Source organism: Poecilia mexicana, unplaced genomic scaffold (genome assembly GCF_051168715.1).
Source record: "Poecilia mexicana isolate PSO_F unplaced genomic scaffold, ASM5116871v1 scaffold_6, whole genome shotgun sequence".
In the NCBI taxonomy this organism is placed as follows: Eukaryota; Metazoa; Chordata; class Actinopteri; order Cyprinodontiformes; family Poeciliidae; genus Poecilia; species Poecilia mexicana.
The window spans coordinates 4,433,060-4,454,103 of NW_028263375.1; the positions used below are offsets into that span (position 1 = coordinate 4,433,060).

Genomic DNA, 21,044 nt, shown 5'->3' on the forward strand with positions numbered 1-21,044 from the left:
CCTGAGTGCGAGGGTGGAGGCTGTCGAACGGCCCGTCCCGCAGCGGGTTGGGCTTCCCCTCCTCCAGCTCCCACCTGTAGCTGATGATGTCATCCAGGTAGCTGCTGAACGTCTGGGGGCTGAACACGACAGAGGCTCTGTTACAGTCTGTCCAACAACTCTACAAAAATATCTAAGCTATTAGATAATATTCTTCAAATTTGTGATGATTTATATGTGATGCATGTTTGAGTTCCTCGTCTTTATTAATATTCAGACTTAAAATAGAAAAAACTGAAAACAAGGAAGGCACAAAACTACTGGTGGACTTGATTAAAAAATGTTAACCAAGTTACTTGCAGGATAAGTAATTAATCACATTTTGGTTGAAAACTACATAATCAAAAAATAAGCAATACTTTCAATTGCTGCTAATTAATTGAATAAACAGACATATGATCTCAACATCAAAGATATTTATTGCTTTTAATCTGTTTTTCAACCATCAGGTTGGAACAAAGTGTTTTTCTATCCATTCCTCTTCATCCAGTTTCTCTCCGTTTAGCACAACCACATTCTTTTCCAGCGTTTAGAAGCAGAAATGGGTTGAGAAAAGCAGCTTCTTTGCTGTCGTTAGCAGACGTAGCTGGTGTGACAGATTTACAGGCAAAACAGCAAACAACTGGAAGGAAGCCAAAAAGTATCAAAGCATCGGTAGAAACTTAAGGGTATTTTTAAAAAGATGCCGTCTGAAAGGTGCACATGTTTCAGCTAAAAATGTAATGTCAGTTTTGTCCTCTGCTGTATTGTTTTTACTATTTTATGATTTCAACAGTGTTTCTAATGTTTGATGTTTATTGTTATGTATGCTGCTTGGTCTTTCTATGTGTTCTTCCCTCCCTGCCAGGTTGTTATTGTTAATAAGTATTTGTTCTTAACTTTAAGACCAGTTATTAACATATTTAAGACCAACGTGAGTTTTTTTCTAATGAATTTAAAACATTTTAAGACGTTAATTTCAGATAAATGAATGTAAGGGTTTTTGAGGATGCACAGACACCCTGTTAAACTTTTCATGGGAGTCGGGTTTCTGTCGCTGGGTCAGTATGAGAGATAAACCGGACTTCTCCTCCGCCGTCCTTGGGCTGGGTTTTATCTGAGCATCTATGCAACTGCAAACAGAAAAAAGTGGCTTATCTTGACAGAGCAGCGTGCGTTTTTCACACCGCTGCAGGCTGCCCCCGTCCCTCCTTTCTGCCCCTGCGCCCCTCCAGCTGCAGCTGAGCGTTTAGCGCATGCAGATGAAAAGGGCAGCTCTGTGAAAGGCCGCCCCCAGGATGCCAGCGCCTGTCTGCTCCAATAAAGTCGCCTGTCTTCCTGTAGCCGGCTGCCTGGGTGGAAAAACTGGATCCTGCCTCAGCGCTTGTCGCGGCTCCGGAGTGTTACGCTACTTTCTAACGATGGAGAGGAGTAGGAGGATAACAGACGGGGAATCCCCCTGAGTAGCTAAAAATATCTGGATTTGAATACCAGCCTCTGCTTATAGTCACTTTCTCCCATCATGTGAACACAGGAGAGAGAATGGTTTCAGCGGTTTCGCTGCGTTCATGCAGAAATCATCCTAACACCTCATTGTTGTTGCTCTGGTGACTCAGACTTCCTGTGGAGCTTCCTGAGACCTCTGACTAATATAACGTGACATTTACATATGATGATTCAAATTTATCTAAATGTATATATGTTGTTTTCTGCGAGCCGGATTGTTTACACACAAACACCATGAAAAGGTTAAGACCTCTGACAGATTTCTTCTGTTTTTACGTTTAATATCAGCCAAAAATAGCACCAGGAAATACAAGAACTAGTTTTTAAATCATGATTTCATCTATAAAGAGAGAAAAAAATATCCAAATGTGAAAAATTTAATCTAATAATGAGGTTTTATTATCAGTGTGGATCAATTCTGGCCGACTCTTCTTTGCTGAACTGTTTTACTCGGTCACTTTGGAGCGTTTTCCAACACAGGCGGTATGTTTAAGTTTATGCCACAACATCTTAAAATATGCTTACATCGAGTCTTTGACTAGGCCACTCCAGAACTTTAAGGCTCCATTAACACAGAGCTGGTTTTCAGTGAAATCCAGCCGCTTGATTACACATCTCCAGCTATCAGAGTCTCTGATACAACCAACTAATAAAACATTACACTGAATATTTTAAAATGTTATGATTTAGTAGCACTCAGAATGGCATTGACGACGTAATAAGCCTATACAAACCCCTTTTAAATTTTATTCCGAAGTAATTAAAATAATTAAAAAAAGAATTAAAAGAGAAGGGTTTGTTTAGAAAACTAAAGGTCAGAACAAATATTAAAAACAACTCCAGTTAGAGGGATTCATGTGTGGAATAACTGCATTAATGAGTTAAAAATGAGTGTTTTTTACTCTTAAATGATACACGGGATGCAGCTGTTATCCAATTCTGCTCATTTTTTCTGACAAAAACAGCCGGCATGGCCCCATGGCAGCGTGTTTTTCAAAATGCATGATGTAACAGCTGATCATTAACTTCTCCACTCACTTTATATCAGTGCGCTGGTAGCATCCTTGCAACAAGCAGGCAACGAGGTCGCCGAGGAAGTCCAGGTCCTGCTCTGAAAGAGCCTTCTCCAGCTCCTGGAAAGAAAAAACAGGGACACATTTAATTAAAGGTGAAGTACTGTAAATGCAGCAAGGTTCAGCTGCATTCAACACTCCCAGCCAGAGAGTGGCGCTACACTCAACCGCAGATAAGCAACGGCCAGATCAGAAGCAGAAGAAGAAAAACAAAGCTCATTTTAAAAAAGTGTGGAAGCATCTGCTGCTTTTTCCAAAGTGGATTGATTTATCCCTCAGGAAAACCAAAGAGTCAAACACATCCGGCTTGCTAGCGCCCCCTAAGGGGCTGCAGGGAAGCCTGTACATCTCTGAGGTGAATGTTTCCAGCTGATCTAAGCATCATGGGAGCAGAGGCAAGGCCGTCATGTAAACCGGTCACAGCAGTGTGTGATTTTACTCCGTAGTTTGACCCGATTAGGGCCTGGCACCGCCTGGTGTCCCGGATGATCAGAGCAATGACGAAGCGAACGCTCAGGAAGGATTTAGGTCCAGGTGCTCAGGCGTGACGTAGCTCTCTAAACACTTCTTCATCCTCCGTCTCGTTTTTATCAGGTTCTGTATCAAAGGAACCAATAATGAAAGTAGTTTTAATGTTTTTAGAACTTTATAGTCTAAGCACTCGGTGCTCCCTCATGTAAACACAAATAAACATCCATGAATCTTGTGTTTAGGGCTGCAGCTAACAATTATTTTAGTAATTGATTATTCTATTGATTATTCTGATCGCTTAATCAGACAAAAAAAAAAATCACACTGTTGCTTTTTTATTTAACATCTTGAGATTATTTTATTCAACATACATAAGTAAATTTAAACAAATAATTACATACGTTTTTAAATAAGGAAATTAAGATATTATTGTCTAAAATCTAATAACGGCATTCCATTGGTGAATATTTGATCATCTGTAGCAAATGATGGATCTGCAGATGAAAATCCTTCAACATCAACATGTGAAACGTTCAGGCCTTTCTGCTGGACTGAATATCAATACAGGCCAGGGTCAACATTATATATATATATATATATATATATGCAGTATAAATCTGTTGCACATTTTTGGTTTAGTTATTGTTCTGAGGGTGTTTTACTTTGAATAAATTACATGTCTCTGTATATACCAATTTATTTAATTACTAAATTAATAGCCAATTATTTCAATTAATCACAATAAATCCGATGAATTGTTTCAGCCGTAGCGTACTTGTGACAGCATGTTGGTGCGGAGCCGCCTCTAACTGACTCATCAAACTTTGAACCAGTTGCCACTAAGCCTTCATGTAGCGTCCATCTTGAATCATCTGCACGCTCCCTCCCTCCTGCTGACTAGTATTTACTGTACTCTGAAGCTTCTTGTGAGAATGAAAACAAACATCTGGAAGAGAAAGGGAAGCTCAGGTAGGACTGTGCAGGTGGATGAGGCATTGCAGTGGCGTGAGTCAACATTCAAACGACGCTCTGCAACATGCAAACAGGAATATGAAAACTGGATCTGGTATGGAAATCACATAAACACCGCAGCAGAATAAGGGTCTTATTTAAAGTCTGGGCAGAGGGAGGCATAGCTACAGTCTGTCAGCTGTTCAGTGAAACTTCCTGCTTCGCTAGCTGCCGTCGGGTTTCAGGAGCAGCGCGACCTTAGCCGTGACCCCTCTCCTGCTCAGCATTGTGTTTCAGCCTTTCAGGTTTTATGAGGCAGTAGTAACTGGCCAGGCAAACTATAAAAGCCCCAAGAAAAGATGGCAGGCAGCAGCCATGCCCCCCTCTGCTGACCAACCCAGACACATGGCCTCCCAGAATGCACTGCTCTCCCCAACCAAACCAAAGGCAACTGGACAAAGGAGGTTTCATCTGAGTCACTTGTTAGATTCCTCAACTACAGAAGTGAAAGACAAGGCTTCAGGTTCAAGTCCAAGCAGCTGCAGTGCAGTAAAACCTATTCACCTCCACAGACTGGATCTTCTTTTGCCGTTTTAGCATCAATGTGGATGAACTTTGCCTCTGTCTGGTTTGGAGAAAGGATCAATAGTGAAGATATTTCTAGCATATTTAAGTTCATACAATATCTTAGCTGGATTTAACAACAGACTTTGAATAGGCCACTTCAAAACATTCAGGTTGCTATTGCAGCTTTAAACCAGATCGGACTGGATGCAGACTTTTCAAAACTTCCCATTTCCCAGTAGCTTTGGGATTATGGAGTTGAAGGAAAGTTCTCTGCTGTTCCAAGTTTTCTCCATGTGGATAACGGTTCTCACTCTGGTTCTCTGGAGTCCAGAAGCTCTAGAAAAGACTAGATCTGAAGTTATAAAAACAATATTACCCGATAAAGTCAAATATGTTCTGATATGCTGTTGCTATGGATATGAAGGTGACTGCTTTATGGCTAAGTTTGGTCTGAGATGCTGGAAGAGTCGGGAGGACCATAATGAGATAAAGAACAGAAAAATGCTGATTTTCTAATATAATATAGCCCCAAAACAACCAGTGCTTTTAAACACATTGAAATAAAAGCTTTTCTATGACATGGAAGCATGTTCAATTATTATGCCGTCACATGCGTCTTTGTCTGCTTCTCCCTTCAAGGACCGAGCTTAACTCAGAGGTCACCAGAGGTCAGCATGCACACCTCCGGGCCACGGAGGCTGACGGAAGCCAGGAGCCAACAAGTCAGTACGATGAAAAACATGAGGAGGAGGAGGAGGAAGAGGGGTTGAAAAACAGGATAAATATTTCTGCTGGAGGTAAAACTGAAAAATAGCACAAAAACTATAAACTGGTCCTGATTCAAACTTCTGTCAAACAGCAGGAGACTGAATGTGAAGAAAAGTTTTGCTTTTAGAAAATGTAACCAAATCAACCACTCCTGTCTAATCTGATGAAGATTTAATATCACAGAGAAAGTTACAGGTCTCTGGTGCCAGGTGCAAAACCTGCCCTGATGACAGGAAGTGAGGGAACTACTTCCTGTTTGAGTCAAACTCACTTGTTGAAAAACTAATGATGGATTAGATCTGTTACAAACAAAGATTAAAGATTAAATACAATCAATGATTTATCTGCATCTGAGAAATAATATTGGAAGTCAATCAAATCAAACTTTATTTATATAGGATTTTCCAACAACACCTTGCATGGCCAGCGCTTTACAACAAATACAAAACACAATAGAACAGAAATATTTCTAAGTAAAATGCTAAAAAATACAATGACATTAAAAGAAAGTACAGAAAATATAATGAAAAGAGACAAGTCTGTCATCAGGTAAAGACGGGCTTCAGTGAAGCTCCAGTGTTCGCACATATGGAAGGCCAACCAGGTCAAAAACACCTGACTTTTAGAAAGTAAAAAAAAAAAAAATCAGGGTACTGACAAATCATTACAATTAGTCATAACAACTAGTATGGGATGATATGGCTTAAAACATCATAATACAAGCAGTCAATAAATAAATAATGATTAGTTTTTATTGCTGAAATCCAAAATATTGCCAAACTGGTGATTTGACCTTTTGTCTTTTATCCACAGATTTGTTTTGAGGTGTTGTTCTCATTTTCTCCTTTCACTCTACCCCAACCCCACAATATGAACGAACTCTGACAAATTCTGGTAGTTCCCTTCATTTCTGGAAAGTTGGCCGATTTTCTCCACCATATCTAAACTCTAAAACTACTTTCATAATTCCTCATTTCCAACCTACCTGAACACCAAATGTTCCTTTAGTTTCAGATGGAGTCAGTAAAGTTTCACACAACCAGAAATAAATCTGCTTTAAAGAGCATCTGAATCTGTTCGCCCAGAAATGAAAAGCAAACCATAACAAAGAGACAGAACATCTCCAACTGCTCACTCTGCATTCCCTCACGTGTTTCCCAGCTGCCCGTAAACTTTGATCTGAATATCTGCCGCGTATATCTCTGCCAGCAGGCGCATGTGCAGAGGATGCACAGATCCTGCACGGCGCTCTTTTCTTCCTGCAGGCCCCCCGCCGGCCAGCCTCTGGGTCACAGTGGACTCATCCATCAGGGCCCGGCTGCACTTTGAACATGCTCCGAAACGGCCGGGGCCACGGCCGGGGCCACGGCCGGGGCCACGGCCGGGGCCACGGCCGGGGCCACGGCCGGGGCCACGGCCGGGGCCACGGCCGGGGCCACGGCCGGGGCCACGGCCGGGGCCACGGCCGGGGCCACGGCTGGGACCACGGCTGGGTAAGGTGCTGCGCTGGCAGACCAAAGGCCCCTGGATTAACACCTCCCTGCTCCAGCGGTCAGGTGGAAAGGTGAAGCAGAGTTAGCCTGATGGGTCTGCTCCATCCTCATGCCGGTGCTACACCTCATTCTGTGACCACCATATATTGTGAGCGTAGGAGGCGCTGTTGCAGTTTTACACCACAGAATATGACAGTGCTTATCATATATTGTGATATATTATAAATTACTCTGTAACTTACAGTAAAATACTAAATACTTAAAATAAATATGTGACCACTGATATTAGAACATTGCTTTTTATTAATTGGAGGAAGGAGAAAGTTTGCAAAAACAGTTCGGTTTAAATATTTAGTATTTTAAATTACTGTTTGGTCACATTTTATGATAAGCACCATCATATTCTGTGACTGTATAATAGTCACTGTATAATGTATAATAACACATTATTCTATATTATAATATCAGTGGTCAGATATTACTTTTATCCTTTGTTAAGCTTCTTCTTTATTTTCCATTTGCGTTTGTTTCCCCCCTGCACAGCTTATGTTTTTGTGTTAGCATTATGTTAAAATGCAACAGCGCCTCCTACAGTGTGGTCACAGAACATTGTGCAACACCGGCACTCGCTCTGCGACTGAGCTGATACTTTATAAGAAACATTATAAAACCTATAATCAATCACTTTAACCCAAAAGCTTCACACGATGCTGAAAAACACAAACTGTTGTGATGATTATTCAAACTTGGAACAAAAAGAGAACTTTGGCTGTTTGGCATTAATGATCAATGGGGCTCTCAGATAAGGCGGCTGGAGAAGTGATAAGCTATTGATTATAAATCATAGCTGCGGCGTCATTTTCTGGTGGAGACAAAGCGGCTTCAGACCTGCTATCAGCCATTCGCCCTGCAGGCGTTTCTCTACCGAGGATCCCTGCTGCTTTCCTCCCCCGGTTCTGTAGCCCAGAACCTGACTGGGCCCCTGACGACACCCTGAGCACCCCACCGCCCGCCCCCTCCCTGTCCCGATCTGCCCTTCATGTGTCGTCCCGGTCAGAGGCGGTTAGTAGCCGACTGCCGTGGCTCTCCTCACATTAAAACTGACTTATTCTGCCTTTTAGTTCAGGTTTCCATCAATAATTCACTTTCTTCTCCTACTACTCTCCATTAGCATCATTTGCTATTATTAAGATTGTTAACTTTATGTTTTCTTTCAGTTTTTTTCTCTCTCTGTAGAGGCTAAACCTGGACTACGGTTCTGTTCGGCTGTGATCAGTGTCACATAAGCAATAAATCAAATAATCACATGAAAAATTAAAATGAGCTCCATGATTTCCATTCAATCAATTATCATTAAAGAGATGCTCCCCCTTTTTTATTTATATCTTTTTACTTCTAAGGATTTTATTCCTCACTTGTTATTTATTTATTTTACATCATGGTAAAAGATACATGGTTAGGTACATTACATTAGTGAAAAGAAAAACAAAAGAATTGAGGGTTAATGATTGAATATTGTTGCTCCCCTTAAAAAAATGCTGCTTTTTTGTTTTTTTACTCAAGTCCTGCCTGCCACTTCTGCCTGTTCTCCCTGTCTAAGCACAATGATTAATAATCTTTTCAAACATAACTCTGCCTGCAGAGGAGTTTTAATTATTGTTGGTTTCGGTTATGTTATTTATTTCAGATATTTAAAATGTTTTCCAGTTCCAGTGTTGCATTTCTTTAGAAATTATTATTTTTTGGATGATGTGCTTGCATTATTATTATTATTATTATTATTATTATAATGCTTGAAAATGGCCTCAAATTTGTTGTTTATCACAATAATTTCTGGGATGATTTGCCATCCAGTAAATCTCATCATGACAGGCCCGGCTGTGAAGCCGGCCTGGAGGAGGATCTTGGATTAGATGATACTAAAACTAAAACTAACTCTCCTGCTAATAACTGTCTACTATTTGAACAGAAACTTCTCCTGGTTCAGTTCTTATGTTTGTGTCTCTGCTCTGTCTTCTCAAACCTCCAGTCAGTCATGCCTGGTTCAGCTGCTGGTACTGAATCAGGTTCTGGTTCTGCTGGGGGTTTCTTCCTGTTAAGGGGAAGTTTTTCCTCTCCACTGTCGCTACATGCATGTTCATTAGGAGGTATTTCGGGAAAGTCAACGAATAGAATGGATGAGTGATTGAGTTAAAATGACTTCTTTTCCTCTAAACCGTCTCGAGACAACGTTTGTTGTGAATATAGAAATAAACTATAAACTGCAGAATGAGTCGCTGATGCAGCAGGTCAGACTAACCAACGTCTCTGAACTGTCTCTTTTGTCTGTAAAACAGTGTGAGAAGTAGCAGGGAGATGACTCCACAGCCTGAACCGATCCCTTTCTCCTCCTCACAAAGCCCGTCACACCTAATGCTCCCCCACTAACGCCACCAGAACAAAGTGCAGCGTTCCACCAGAACTTCTCACGGCCCAAAGTCCTGCAAACGGAAATTTGGACAGTCATGTGAATCCACCTTTTTTTTTTTACTGTATTGTACTTTAATCACAGTTTTGATCCTAACATATTAAGATCCAAACCAGAACAAGGCTGGATGTTTTCCAGATGCATAGTTTGAAAAAACTCCATCCAACACTTTAATATATCTGAGCTATTAAATGTTTGCTTTCAATGTAATTCTATGGTTTATGTTTGGCTGAAGGAAAATTAACCGACAAATGAACCTTTAAAAAAAGATAAGTGAAAAGAGAGACAAATATTAGCTTCAATGTTGTTCTACTGGTCTGTCAGATGAAATCCCAGTATAGTGCAGTTAGTGGTGACTGGTCAGGATGAAGACCAAATTAACGCTGCATCGTCTCTGTTCTTTATCAGACTGAATCAATAAGCATCAAACCTCAACCACATCTCTGCTGCAGGTTGAAGCCAGGCATCATGGGAAATCAGCTGCTCTAGTCACATTAACCACTGAGAGCACTTCACTCTACAGCCGCACTCAATATGTATGGACATATTCATACAGACACAAACATACTCATACACCGATAAGCCAGTCAATGCCGACCTGGAGTTAATATATCAATATGTGGCAAAAGGAAGCTGGAATCAAACTCACAACCTTCAAATTTAGCTAAAGATTAAATGTGATTTTAATGAAATTTCATATTTTCAAGACCAGACAGATCCACATGGATCTAAATGAGTCATTTGTTCAAGTTTTCTAACTCAATGGTAGGTGGAGAGGATTGGTAGAAGTCGGTCCAGAACTGGATCCGGTTGGGTTTGGTCCCAGTACAGAACAAACACTGCAGCTCTCATTTTCCTTCATGATAAATCCATCTTGACAGCTTGCAAATGATGACAAACATGACTATATTTATATCAGAGGCTGTTTGCATTCAGGTTCTGTTATTATATGAGCCAAAATGTAATATTTATCATGTTTTACAGGACAGAGACACTGAGGGATGAACAACCTTTAGCTTCTAAACGAGGAAATATTGTAAATCTGGACCTGAAACAATCTCACTGTAGGAATTAACTGGGAACCATTTTGCACCCATCGCATCTCCCAAATAAAGGAAATGATTTGAGTATTTCCAGACAGAGATCCAACTCTTTTGCATCAGAAAACACAGGATGAGGGATCATCATGAAAACATGACAAAACCATTTACCTTACATGAACATGGAGTCAGGACTTTTCATTTCAATGACAGATACTTTCATTGACATGAATACTTGCTTGTGACAAATGAACGATCCATTTGGAGCAGGAAACGCGCTTCCCCTTGTTAGCTAGGTTTTGCAGTTTGTACTGTTTTAAAAATGCAATAGCTGTTTTGCTGATGTCATTGATGTGAGAAATGCACCAAAGTGACTGAGAGAAACTGTAAAACCACAAATACTCAAAGTCTGCGGAATGTCTGCACTTTAAGTTGCATGTTATTGTAAATAAAAATTCAGCATAAAATAAACAGGGCTGGTGTGAATGTGACCAAACTTCAGCCCCATTTGCCTAGAAAGTCCAGTTTGTTTGGGGAGGAGTGAATGTGAGATTAAACTTGTTCACTGAGGAACTAGAGAAGAAAACTAGCCTTTATGGCTAACTGGCATATGATTGTCCCCTTTGAAATAAGCAAACAACAACTACTCTTTTGCAGACCAAAAAACAGGAACTCTGAACAGAGACCTCCAAACCTCGGTGTGGGTTCAGTTAAACTGAATTCTGGTTCGGTTTGAATGCAAATGTAAATGCCAAGCGGAAAAGAGACCGCTCCAAAAGCACCAAACTAAAGCATAGGGGATTCTGGGTGAATACAACCAAAGCAAGTGTGTTAGCCTAGCGCTAGTGGGAGAGATAGCTCATGGGTTTTAGCCACAGACAAAAGAGAAATCCTCCATCCGCTAAAATAAGTTGCGCTCAGTGTCTTCAGAGGTTGCCTTCAGTGGTTCTTGGTGCAGCGCCCCCACAGGCCAGGAGGGCAACAGGTTGCTCAAAGGGTTTGGCTGGTTTGACTCGGAGCAGAGAGAAAGAGAACCGCAGCAGCTGGAAATTTAACAGATGGTGAAGTTCTGGTCCCAACAGAACCGAGTCTACCGGACTGTCAGGTATAGGGCTGTTGTAAACGAATATTTTAGTAATCGAGTAATCTATCGATTATTCTTACGATTAATCGAGTAATCGGATAAAAAAATTATAAAATGAAATATTGGTAAATCTGGCATAATACCGGTGTTACTATCAGATTTAAATATCAGTCCAATTTTTCATATTTGAGCATCCCTAACAGTTGCTTTTTTGTAGTTTAGAAAACTAACCTGTAACAATAATAGCTCACTTTCTAAGTTAACCAGAAGAAAAGTTATAGAAAAATCTGAAATTATATTGAATTTAATAACAAAGAGGCAGGCTCACAAATGTGCTTATAAAAAATGTCTACAATCCAGCTTTTAGTTTATGTATTCATCTTCAGTGAGTTTAATAGATTAATTAAACTCACCTTGCCACCTAACCTGTCACGCTTTGGGTTTGAAAATACGGGAAATGCCGCCTGGAGTGGGAGGAGAGGGCGAATGAACGAACATGGGGTGGAGGGGAGGAAATAGACCAGCGGACTGACGAACCGTTAGACCGGGGGACGAACACGGGGGGAAGCAATACGGGATATTTACGACACCTTCACTGGTCACACTCAGAAACTCATCTACCAGCCATGTACGATGCGCTCCGCCACCCGTTTCTTCAGACCGGGATATGAAATTTATTGTGCGGTTCGTCGGTAAAGCTACATTTACACGGTAAGCATCAGCTACTCAGCCGCCCGCCCTGTTCAGGCTATCCGCTCACCTCAGCGCTCTTCCCGCCGTTCGCTTTCAACCAGCAGCCCCGGAGGAGAAATGCTGCCGTACTCCAGGCATTCCCCCAGTCATTTTAAGGATGCTTATTGGCTCCCCAAAAACGATAAAAAGTCGGGCATTATCATCAATCAATAAAATTCCCACGGGCCAATCTTGAAGATTGGACTTTATGCCGCTGAGACTTAGCTTTTGTCAACAACTCAGAGGCGGAAGTGAGAGCTCCGCGCAACGCAAATGAAGTCCCGGCCGGAACACGGTGCGCTAACTAATAAAACATAAATTAACGAAGCTTCGAGGCAGGTAAATTTTCCTCGAGGAATTTTAGTAATCGAGGTACTCGAATCATTCGAGGAATCGTTTCAGCCCTAGTCAGGTATGAAAACAGCCAGATTTTCTTCAGTCTACATTCCTACAGTGAGATTGTTTCAGGTCCATATTTACAATATTTCCTCGTTTAGAAGCTAAAGGTTGTTCAACCCTCAGTGTCTCTGTCCTGTAAAACATGATAAATATTACATTTTGGCTCATATAATAACAGAACCTGCATGTTTATGCAAACAGCCTCTGATCTTCAAAGCAGGCTGATAAACAAAAGCAAAATGTACGGCACAGTAAACATGACTCCTGTAATCTTGTGCAGCTCAACATAATTTTGTAGCATTATGGACCAATTATACTCCTACAAAGCTTTAATTTCTCTGCTGCAGTGGGATTGTGGTGAATAATAGGCTCACTTCCCATGTTTGATACACGAGGACCACGCTCTCCAACCGCCACGAGACGATTTGCTTTAATGAACCGAGTTTAAACTGATTTGACGCCTTAAATTTTCTTTGATTTTTTCCCCCCTCAAAACTCTTAAAGAAAAAAAGAACAGGCTAACGGAAATTATGATGAAAATATGGTGAGAAACAGACACAGCCGAAGGAAATTTCAAAGGTGTTAAACAGCAGATTATGTTGGATTCTGTACTTGAAACTAGCTGTTGACTAAATATTTTATTGGAGTAAATTAATTGGACCCTTGCGGATGTAAAAATCCCATTTTTGTTCTGCTGGCTTTGTTCTGTTAGTGATGCAAGGCTTTGGACGGTGAGTTGGCATTAATTTGCATTCCCGTCTGTTCTGTTTTGACAAAAGCGTTTACTGTGTCTACAGTTATCATTTGTAAATAAACACTTTACTTCCATTTTTAGGCATTAAAATAAAGGGAAAGAAACTTTTGTATGGCTGCATCTGGTTGCAAAATTATGTTCCAAAAAATGGAAGCACATATTTTCCAGTAAAAAATCTAAACAAATATAAGTGGTACTTTTTTGTTTTGTTGTGGTAATTTAATACAAATTATCCCATTAAAAAATGTTCATTTATTATTATACATTTAATTAAAATCAAGTTATCAAAAGATCCAATGAACCGCTGGTGGCTCCGGAGCCTCAGGTTGCAAACCCCTGATCTAGATAATGTACGAGCTTCACTTTGAGATAACCGACAACAAATATTGCACTTTTACACAATATTCTAATTTTTTGAGGTGTACTCATAAAATTAGATTAATAAGATAAATAAAAAACTCATTATAGAACGGCGTGAGACCTGGACATGCCTCTGATGAAGAGGAGATGAAGGAACCAAGAGGCTGTTGCAGGTCGACCAGGGAGTCGCTGCTCCTCCACCAGTTGGAGGGCGTGATGGAGGCCGGCGGGGGATGGAGGGGCTGTTTGTTGTGTAAAGGCTCCAGTCTTCCTCCACCAGCCCCCCCGCTGCCTCACACATGGTTCCTCCAGGAGCCATCATCTGACAACACCCCCCAACCCCCACCAGCAGCCGCCTCCTCCTGCCACATGACAAAGCCAGCCGTGAAACCACAGGAAAACGCCCTCACATCCTCAGGATGTGCAGATCATCTGATCAGATGCTAACGCTGACATCTTAGACTATTGCCTCAATCATCTGACTAGCAGCTCCAAACTACAAGGTTTTCACTTTTCAACACCAAACGTCTGATACTATTTATATTATATTGGTTTTTACTTCCAGCTGCTTCCCCGAGCAGCAATCAGATCGATCTGAAGAGCTACAATCAGTTATTTACAAAAATTAAACAGAGATCCACTAAATACAACACACAGACTCTGCACCCGCTCCAAGCGTCCAGCGGTTTCTTATTAAGTCAGGATCAGGTGGGACAGGTGGGGGGACGTCAGGACGCTGGACACATCCAAACAGTCCTCAGGCCACGGCTGGATCAATCACAATGAATCGATTCTTGAAATAGTCATCAACTAACTTAGTAACTGAGTAATCATTAACCAGAGGATTCAGACTCTTTAAAAGGCCATTTACTGAAAAAAAAACCTCAGAGCAGTAATTCATGTTTTAGTTTCACCTGGTTCAAATTCTGAAAAAGATAAATCTCCTGTTAAGCACTGTTTAATGTCCATTTATGAATCAGTTAATCCAAAACATAATATGTTTTCTACATTTTTGTTTTATTCAACAATAAACTAGAAAAAGGTGATTTTATTCAAATTAACAAATTTGTCAGATTTGTAAATCATTGTAGATACAAAACATGAAAAATGTCTTGGACTGCATTTTACAGACAGTTTCTACATTTTTGGGGTTAATTTTCTTATTTGAGAATAAGATTTGCTATCGAGGAAAATGAGGTTGATGTTTGTGGTTCTAGTTACTCCAAAATGCAAAAACTTTGTTACCCTGACAGACGAAGAATGTCAATTTGCATCCACTATGGCTGCAGGCCAGATTTGCTCCATTCTAATATGAAGCTCAGAGGACCGTCAAAAGTCCTTCAGATGGCTTTAAATGGCCCCCCGACCACACTGTGGACATCCCTGCTACACTGTGTAGATGGTCAGTTCAGTTCCACTTCGAGGAAACCACATCATCAGCTTCCTCAAATAAAATCCAGCTTCCTGCTTCAGCTCACATCCCACTGGATATACTTTAATTTACAGAAAACGCCCAGCTAACTTGGGGAAGACGTTATAAACAGGATGTTGCTGTTATTTTAGTAAAAGTTTTTTTTAAAACGTTATTTAAGTTGTAATGTGAATATTACTGTTGGCCCTTTGAAGTCTGGCTGGTGTGACGAGGTCCAGACAGCACAGCAGCTCCCAGACGTTACCCCACATGAAACCCCCTGGACCCAAAGCCCAGTTCATCTGAATGGGGCCACATTGTTGGTGCCAACAGAGACCTCAAGCAGAAAACCCATTTTTATTCTGATCCTTCTCATTCTACCACAGATGCAGGTTCTACAGCCAAATGGATTCTGATTTTATCCAATTTTTATTCCAAGTATTAGGGGGGGGGGGTAATGTCCCCACACAATATATTTCTTTAAATACCACAGTAACAATATCACAGACAGTATTAGACATTTTCTGTTTCTTCTTTTTAAAATTGAATTTTGCCAAACAAATATGTAACTTCAAAACTGTTTTTTTTACTTTCCTTTATAAACTGTCACCAAATAAAAATATATTCTTATATAAATTTACACAAAAATCACACAATATGTTTAGTGCATCAAAAATTGAAATAGATAAATATAAATGTAAACTAAATTTGGCCAACAAAAACAACCTGGAATCAGCTACTAAAAGTAAATAAAATACCTAAATACAGAAACGAGACAAACTGCTGTGGTTCAACAGAACATTAGTTTTACTAGATGTTAAAAAGTGTTTTCTTCTCACTGTGTGCAAAACTAAGAATACTGATTCGATATAAAAGGAAATCTTCCTCTCATAAATGCTCAACACCAAAACATGAGTCATATAAAAACCTGCATAAAGTAAAATCTTGCGTACATTCCTGATGCTCAGGACCTTCGTTCATTTTCATTTCTTCCATCTGTCGCACACATCTCCATTGAAGTAATAACTGTCAGAGTTTTGATTTTTAACTTTCATGTTCTCGTTCTCCTTAAGTTTTTTTTTTTAATCCAGCATAATATGAAAAATCTATGTTATGGAAAGTCGATTGACCCTCTTTATCCAAGAGAAATCTTTTTTAAAAGACGACAGTTTATCAATTAATCGATAGTCGATCAATCAGCTTTAGATTAACTAATGAAATCGATAACTTGCATCCCTGAAAATCACTCAGTAATAAGAGTTTCTAAAAATAAATGAGCTTTTCAATCTTACTCTAATTTATTGTACATAAGCAAACAGCAGCATGTCCGCTAAGCTAACTGAGCGGGAAGCTAACTGTTAGCGGCCAGCTCCTCCCAGATGTGACCTGGTGAGCATTTCATCACGTCGGGTCTCTGCTTCACATCCAGCTGCAAAGGGACTCCCTCCTCCCCCTCAGACTGGAGACAGAGAGTGGGAACCATGGGGAGTCACCACAATGGGTCTGGCAGAAAAATAAGTGCATGCTCCACTCTGCCCCCCCCCTGCACACACTGGCTATGTGGAACCATCTGATGCATGTACTGCTGTCAATCAGGTCAGGGGGAGGGGCGGCATGATCCTCCATCGCCCCCTAACTTAGCATACAAGTGACAACGTATTACAATAGACTTGCAAAAAACTGTTTGATCTTTAAGGGTCCTTTGGCTCCTGGGTCATTTAAAGCCTCCATGTTTGAACTTCCTCCTTTCCTGCTGCCAGTTCAGACCCATAAACCATTTCATGCTCATGAGGAAAAGTTTGTAATTCAGTTGAACTGTCTAATGTTTGCTTGGTTAAACTATATTTCACTTGATTGTATGTGTGATCGCATTTGGGCCAGTTGGCTCCCTGGTAAAATAACAGACTAAGAATCTCCATTTTTCTTCTCCCAACTAGAGTGAAATGTTTCATAAATAACAAACTGCACTCATCAAATCTGTAATAATACTCTAATTGCAGGTTCAGGAGTGACATGTACAATTTTTTTCACTCATATTGGTTAGGGAATCTGAAAATGCTGTTTCTGTAAAGAGACCAGGTCAAGACCTCAACTTTTATGCATCTGTGTAGTGCTGAGTAATTGATATGAAGGTGTTAGATGGTCGGTTGGCGCCCATCTCCAGTAAGACGCAGGGTTCGCCTTCAGCTGGTCTCCAGTCCATCGTAGGACATTAGGATCATTCACTGAACCCAACAGTCGTGTTTCTGGACTGTTAGGGAGCTGGAGTACCCTGAGAAAACCCACGCAGGCTAACTCCATGCCCAAAGATCCCAGGCCAGAGTTCGGGTTCGCCACGTTTCCACCATTATGAGCTGCATCTACAGACCCAGCAGAGGGAAGGAGGCGCCGGGCCGTGAGGGAGCTTCAGGCTGCATCTCTTTCTCTCTGGTAATCCACTTGCTGTTTAGACAACAGAAACAAGGATGTGCTCACAGGCAGGCTGTTCTTCCTTTTCTGCTACATCTAATAGGACTAAATCTTCTTTCACAATCATCCTGGTTAAAATGCACACACACACCAGGAGCCCCCTCCCCACAGCAGCAGCAGCAGCTTTACCCAGTCAGAGTGAGGAGCCTCCACCCTCCAGGGGGAAGCCAAAGAAAGAGCCACCATCTGGGGTTTAGTCATGGTGATGCCAGGGGCTGGGGCGCCAAGCGGGGAGCGGCAGCCATCGCAGACGTAAACAGACACCCCCATCCAGGTTCTGCTTCCATCTCCTGTTTTAAAATTCAGGTCAGAACTTATATTCACTTTATTAACTACAAAATATTATCTTTCTGAACAATCCAAATTGCTCTAAGATATGGGTCTATTATTATTTTTCTGGCTGCCATCGCAGAGGAAGAGGTCATCATATTTGAAAACAACACCAGTTTGTGGGTCTGCTGCTGATAACAGCCTGGGTGGTCCGTCACGACTCCATGCCCACTTCATCCACTCAACATCCTGAAACTGTAAACATTGAAAGACTGAACCGAGCCCAAAAGGTCACAAATCCCTGTTTCTAAAGCATTACAATATTTGTTTAATCTCCAACTTCAGTCCTTCAGGCCACCGTCCTGCATCCCTGCTCCGATACCATTGGATCAAATGAATGTCTACATTCACACACCACCAGGTTGATGCGACACATATCCAACTTTTTCACTGCAGTCTGAACAGCTCAATTCTGATCCTTTCATCCAAAATAAATCATTAATAAATCATTCCATATCCATCCATCCATCTTCTGTCACCCTTGTCCCTAGTGGGTCAGGAGGTCCTGGTGCCTCTCCAACTAACGTTCCAGGCGAGAGGCGGGGTCACCTGGACAGGTCACAGGTTGCCAGTCTGTCACAGGGCAACACAGAGACAGACAGGACACACACTCGCACCTCGCATGTTTTTGGACTGTGGGAGGAAGCCAGAGTACCCAGAGAGAGCCCACCATGCACAGGGAGAACATACAAACTCCATGCAGAAGGACCCCAGGCCGGGAATCGAACCCAAAACCTTCTTGCTGGAAGGCAACAGTTCTACCTACTGCGCCACTGTGCAGCCCCCACTTCCATATGTGGAACTAAATCATCAAGTGTCTGCAGTCTGAGCGTCGCATTTTATCCAACATGAGTCAAAATTCACCAGCAGAAGAATCCAGACGGTAAATCTAAACTATGGCTGAAAATGATGATAATGAAGCGATGAAACGAATCACATCCCAACCGACCACTCCTGGTCCGACTCCACGTCCAAACAGAACCGGGTCAGAACCGGGCCACAGGCTGCAGCTCCACTAAAGGCTGCTGTTAGCTGTTAGCTTCATCAGCTTCCTTCGTCTGCTGACCATCTGCTGACAGTGCCATCGCTCTGAGCAACTTTACAATCCATCCAGAGATGGTGGCCATCTTTACCGCCGTAAACAGAGCGCTGCAGCGGCCATCTTTACTGCGGCGGCCATCTTTACCGCCGTAAACAGAGCGCTGCTGGGGGACGACTGCATTCGCAGGGTTGGAAACCGTTGGAAACTGTTCACACAGAAGTCTGACTGCAGACTTCAGAGCTGCAACAATAAAACTATATGCATTCCCACACTTCCGGTGAATATTTTACCCTCAGAGTCGTAGAAAACTTGAAAGATGTTCTTGAGTTGCTGTTGGAAGCAGCCAATCAGATGTCGGGGGCTTCCATAATCCCACCCACTGAGGTTGAAAGGTGAAGCGACTGATTAAATTAATTCATGATGTGGTTCAGCAAAGGAACCTAAAATAATTAATTTAATCATGACAAAATTATATCTAGTTTTAAAAAAAAATCAAGAGATTTAATTGAGGCAAATATTTAATTCTATATTCAATCAATTATTTATTTCCATTTTAAACAAATTAATGGCACATTTAAATAATTATCTCATGAACTGTAATTTGGCATTCTTCACTCTTCATAGCAGCTGATTCATTAAAAACCAAAAAATGTTCCTCAAATCCAGTGATCTTTTGTTTAAAGATGTTTTTCTCCTTTATGAAAGAATTTAAATATTTGAATTTACATCTTTGGAAAAGAATTATGAACATAAACAATTACAGTCACAACTTTTTAATCATTGCAGTAAAATGTAAGAAGCTTGAAGCTAGAATTAAACCCAAGACCCAGACCCAATCGCAGCACCGCCTGATCTCAGAGGGACGATGACAAGCAGCTAATTAAGATGCGTAGTAAACAGACAACCATGTGCCAAACAAGCTGTCAGCAGAGCCGTACAGACAAGCCCAGGACGGAGGCCCCTGGCACCAGGGCCCATGCCTGGCAGAGAGCGGCGCCCCGCGGAGGACGGCGGGACCTCCAGCATCATCTCACTGATCCACAGCCAAAAGAAACATCAACAACAGACAGAAAGTGAGGCGCAGCGGCGCGCCGAGTCGACCCTCTGCATCACTCACCAACACTAATGTGCTTCAGCTTCCTCCCTTTCCTAAACGCCGTCTCAAGGACACTTCCATCCACTTCCTCCTCTGCCCTTCCCCTCCCACTCACTCGTTTTCCTCTGCTCTAATCCTCCGGCTCGCTGTCTGGAGTGGGAGGAAAGTGGAAACCAGCGACGGTGAAGTGTGTCACAAACAGAACAATGTGTGAGGGGCTCCTTTGTTGGGAAGCCTGGGTAGAAACTATTATCAGTAGCCAACGCCATAGAAAGAGCCACTGCAGTGCTGCTGGACTGGATCGCTGGATTTGTCAAAAATCCACTTTGGCTGCAGTTTCAAAGGTCAATAAACACCGAGGTCCCAGATGAGGGATTTGTTCATGCATGAGGTGAAAACAAGGGCCTCCGCTGGGCAGATCGCTCAGCGTTCAGGTTCACTTTCACTTCCTCACAGATTTACACAATAAAGGCTCAGAAACAGCAGGTTAACGTCATTTAGCTTTAGGTGACATTTCTAAACTATTATTATTACTTAAGATCAGCAATGTAAAAGCTGTAGCCAATCAAAAAAGAGTGGCAGAGAGAGACAACAGAAACCTCACACCATTCGCTCCAAATCGCCGACCCGGTTTAAAATCAGTGGGATTAAAATAATTAAATATAACATCAAGAATAATAACCATCAAATATATTTATCAATGTTCTAGTTGTTATTAATCAAAGGCAGCTCTAACCAGGTGGGGTTTTAGTCTAGATTTAAATGAACTCAGTGTTTCGGCTGTTTTGCATTTTCTGGAAGTTTGTTCCAGATTTGAGGTGCATAGAAGATGAATTCCGCTTCCCTATGTTTGGTTCTGGTTCTGCTCTGCGTCCAGAACCAGAACCAGAACCAGAAGACCTGAAAGGTCTGGAATGTTGACACAACATCGTTAAAGTATTTTGGTGCTAAGCCATTCAGTGAATTATAATGTAGATATTAAATAAGAGAGGTCCAGGCCTGAGCCTTGAGGT

General features: G+C 41.5%; 1 protein-coding gene across 2 annotated transcripts in view; it reads right to left on the reverse strand.

Moving 5' to 3' along the window:
* The window catches only part of cecr2 (CECR2 histone acetyl-lysine reader), a 45,435-nt gene that overhangs the window by 18,897 nt on the left and 5,494 nt on the right, over positions 1-21,044 (reverse strand). For both annotated transcript variants that reach the window (XM_088006102.1, XM_015000866.2), the window contains exons 2-3: positions 2,563-2,657; positions 1-119 (exon numbers count right to left, since the gene is read on the reverse strand). The exon at positions 1-119 is cut by the window's left edge and continues 65 nt beyond it. In XM_088006102.1, the coding sequence (XP_087862228.1) occupies positions 1-119; positions 2,563-2,657 (214 nt within the window). The remainder of the gene's footprint in view (positions 120-2,562; positions 2,658-21,044) is intronic.